At 61.6% G+C, this 3,239-nt stretch overlaps 1 protein-coding gene across 1 annotated transcript; it reads right to left on the bottom strand.

Moving 5' to 3' along the window:
* Positions 1–753: 753 nt before the first annotated feature.
* Positions 754–3,176, bottom strand: LOC123255230 (choline/ethanolamine kinase-like; the record flags this gene model as incomplete). The annotated part of the gene is made up of 8 exons (XM_044684070.1): positions 754–1,114; positions 1,248–1,329; positions 1,494–1,597; positions 1,979–2,087; positions 2,201–2,291; positions 2,377–2,435; positions 2,726–2,821; positions 2,931–3,176. Coding segments are annotated over 8 exons (850 nt in total), but the record flags the coding sequence as incomplete, so codon positions are not given.
* Between the last annotated feature and the right edge of the window lie 63 nt (positions 3,177–3,239).

The raw sequence follows: 3,239 nt of genomic DNA, 5'->3' as shown, positions 1-3,239 counted from the left end.
CCCCGAGCCGCCAACGGCCGCCGAGCCTCGAGCCCCCTGGAGCGCACCGTTCCACGCGCCCCACGCGAGAGGGTGGGACCACAACGGCCCCTCCCACTCATGAGGGCGGGACCACCTCCATGGACCCCCGGCCCAGCGGGGCGGGGCGCGCGGGACTAAGGGCCCGGGATGGAACGCAAGCGCCGGGAGGACGCCCCATATGGAGAGCCTGAGGAGGGAGGCCTGGGCGGGGGGGCTCTCCGACGAAGGTGGCCATCGGGCCAGCTAGTCCGCCGCCGGCCGCCGCCCCCCGCCCCGGAGCGCGGGGGCTGCTCCGTACTCACGGCTCAGCTCAAGGGTCCACTCCGGGAAGAGGCTCGGCACTTGTGGCCTGTGCCCTCGCGTCCTTCAGCAGCTGCCTCCGGCCCCGCCCCACCCCCCACCTCCACCCCGCAAGGGGAATTCGATACCCGCTCCCAAATTGGGGTCGGGAGTGCGTGGGGCGGAGACCACGGTGGCTTCCCCTCTCCCCCTGGAGCTGCACTGGCTGCTGCGCCTCTGGGGCTGTCCAGTGGGGGACCAAGAGTGGGGGGGGGGTCTCACGTGAGAACTGTCACCCAACCTAAAAATAGCTCAATCTGGGGGAAAGGTCGCCGCCGGGGCCCCTCCCCCCAGCAGGCCCGAGCAGGGCGCCCTGAGGCTAGGAAGGGCCCCAGGCCCCTCCAAAGGCAGCCGCTGTTTGGAGCCATCAAATAAGGAGAGACGAGACCCAGCTGGGCAAAGCCAGCAGCAGGTAGCCTTTATTGGTCTGAAGATGGAGGGTACAGAAGTTGCCACCCCAGCCGGGCAGGCTCCTCTGGCTGTCTGGGAATCACAGTTCAGACTAGGGCTGGGGAGAGATCGGGGTGTGGCGAGCGTGTTGGCTGATCCTTTGGTTTTTGGTCCCTTCTCAGCATGGCGGCCAGCCGAGTCCTCCGCTGCCCTCCTGAGCCTCCATCTCCTGTTCCCTCACCAGCCTGCCCCTTGGATTCCAGCGTCCACGGGGTAGGGAAATCAGGGAGGAGGAGGGCTGTTAAAAGGGGGCCAGACTCTCCTTCAGCTTGAAGTAGCCTTGGAAACGAGATTGTGCATATTCCTGGGAAGGAAAGCCAGTGAGAGGAGCCCTGGCAGCCCTGCACCAGAGCCCTCAGCCCCATCCCTGGCCAGCCCCAACCCTGGCCCCCCAGAACAAGGGGATCCAACCCCGAACTCTCTAGCTAGGAGCTTACCAAGTAACCAAACTCAATGGTGGACAGAGCATCCTGGAGGATGGACCACAGGCCCCAGAATATATGGGATGCCAGAGCGAACCTGCAAGTAGGTACAGTAGAGACCAGTTTGGGTGGGCAGCCTGTCTTCCTGCTTCCTTCCCTCTCTCCTGACCCCAAGTGCTGGGTGCTGGGCCTTAGGTCCTTCTAAGCCTCCCCACTCCCCCCGCTGCCCACCTTTGGTCCCTCCTGCTCCTTAGCCTTTACCTGTTTACTTCCACCAGCATCTCCTTTTCCAACTGGGCTTGCCCTTCTGGGGAGGGAGTCACATTCCTCTGGATTTCTGACAGGTAATTTCGGATGAAATGAAGCTACAATGGGGAGGTCCCACAAATCAGAGGGCTTCCGGAGTGCCCACTGCCAATCTAGGTCCCTGGTCTACACTCCTTCAGTCCAGTCCAATCCAATCCAGCCCAACAGGCATTTAGGAAGTGCCTACCATGTGCAAGGCACACGGAGAGCCCACCTTGGGGCCAGGAAGGCTTGGGCTCAGATTCTCCCCAGGCTGCTCAGGCCGGGTGACCTTGGCCAAGTCCCCTGAGCCATGGATGAGAGCCAGCTCTCCAAAGACACAAAGGAAAGAATTCCTCCCCTGGGAGTCCCCCTCACCCATGAAATCCCAGGCCCAGGAAAAGCCAAACCAGAAGAAGTGCAAGACCCCGTCTTCCCGTCCTGTGGTGCCCCACACCCACCTGCTGTTCTTGGGAGGGGTAGTTTTCGGTCAGGGCCTGGAAGAAGGGCCATTCGTTGTGGTCATAGTTGTAAATCCACTCACAGAAGTGGTTCCCGATGTCAAACCCCCTGTGGGGAAGAACTGCAAAGTGGGTGCCTGCAGGTGAGGGGAGAGGAGGGGGAAAGAAAAGGGGAGGGAGGGCAGAGAGAGGGGCTGGGGCCTGGGGGGTGCGTCCACCCACCTGTAATTGTAGCTGCTGTACTCAAAATCGATGAGCATGAGCTTATCCAAAGGCGCTGAGGACTTGGGGTTATTGAGCAGCAGGATGTTTCCTGAGGGCAGGGGAACCAAGGGGAGGGGTTGGCTGGGGGACAGACCCAGGGCCTCCCTCTGGCCCACTCCCCCCAGCTCCTGTACCTTCTTGGATGTCATTATGACAGAATACCACCGGGGAGGGGGTTGATTCCAGGAACTTCCTGCAATAGGGGTCACAGCAAACCTTGGTTTGGGGGATGATAGGGGCACAGGGTCATCTTCAGGGAAGGGGGTGCCGAGGGCAGTGCCCCACCCATGCTCACACCGGGGTTCCAGAGGTGCCACTTCCCCCTCCCAGGGCTTCTCGATTTGGGGGAGGGGAGCAAAGATGACAGGGGGATGCCAAGGCTGGGGGTTGGTATAGGGCCACCCTGGGAAGCCTCTCCCAAGAGGCTTCCCCTTCTCAGCAGGCAGCACACGGGGAGGGGGTGCCTCAGGGCCCAGTGCCCACCGTAGGTAGTCAATTTCTTTCTCCAGCTGGTACTTCTCTAACAGATTGACTTTGGGCACATCGGAAGGAGGCAACCGCTTGATCTTCCTTATGTACCTGGGCCCGAAGAAAGGGAGGGAGAAGGGGTTCAGGGCCCTCCTGGCCCCTTCCTTCCTGCAGTTTCCTCCCCCCCAGTCACTCTTCCCAGTCCCCTAAGTCCTCTCACTGGTCCATGGTCCCGAACAGCCATGTAGGTTCCTTGGTGAAGGGCATCTCCATGTAGTGGAACCGGGCCATCTTGATGGCGATCACTGCGGACTTCTCGGGGTCTTGCAGCTCATGTGAACGAAGCGCCCTGCTCTGTACCCAGTGGCCTATCAGGGGGGTCACCGGGCTGGCTGGAGGGGGGAGGGGGCTGGGGAAGGAAAAGGAAAGTGCCCCAAGAGCAGGGATCCCTGGCACCTGGTGGGTGCTTCATAAATAAATGCACGTTCAAGGACGGAGTCCAGACTAAGGTGGGAGATTGGGGGGGGTG

This window comes from Gracilinanus agilis, unplaced genomic scaffold (genome assembly GCF_016433145.1).
Source record: "Gracilinanus agilis isolate LMUSP501 unplaced genomic scaffold, AgileGrace unplaced_scaffold41460, whole genome shotgun sequence".
Classification (NCBI taxonomy): Eukaryota; Metazoa; Chordata; class Mammalia; order Didelphimorphia; family Didelphidae; genus Gracilinanus; species Gracilinanus agilis.
Note: the sequence above shows the minus strand (reverse complement) of the source record. Positions and strands in the feature narration are given on the sequence as shown.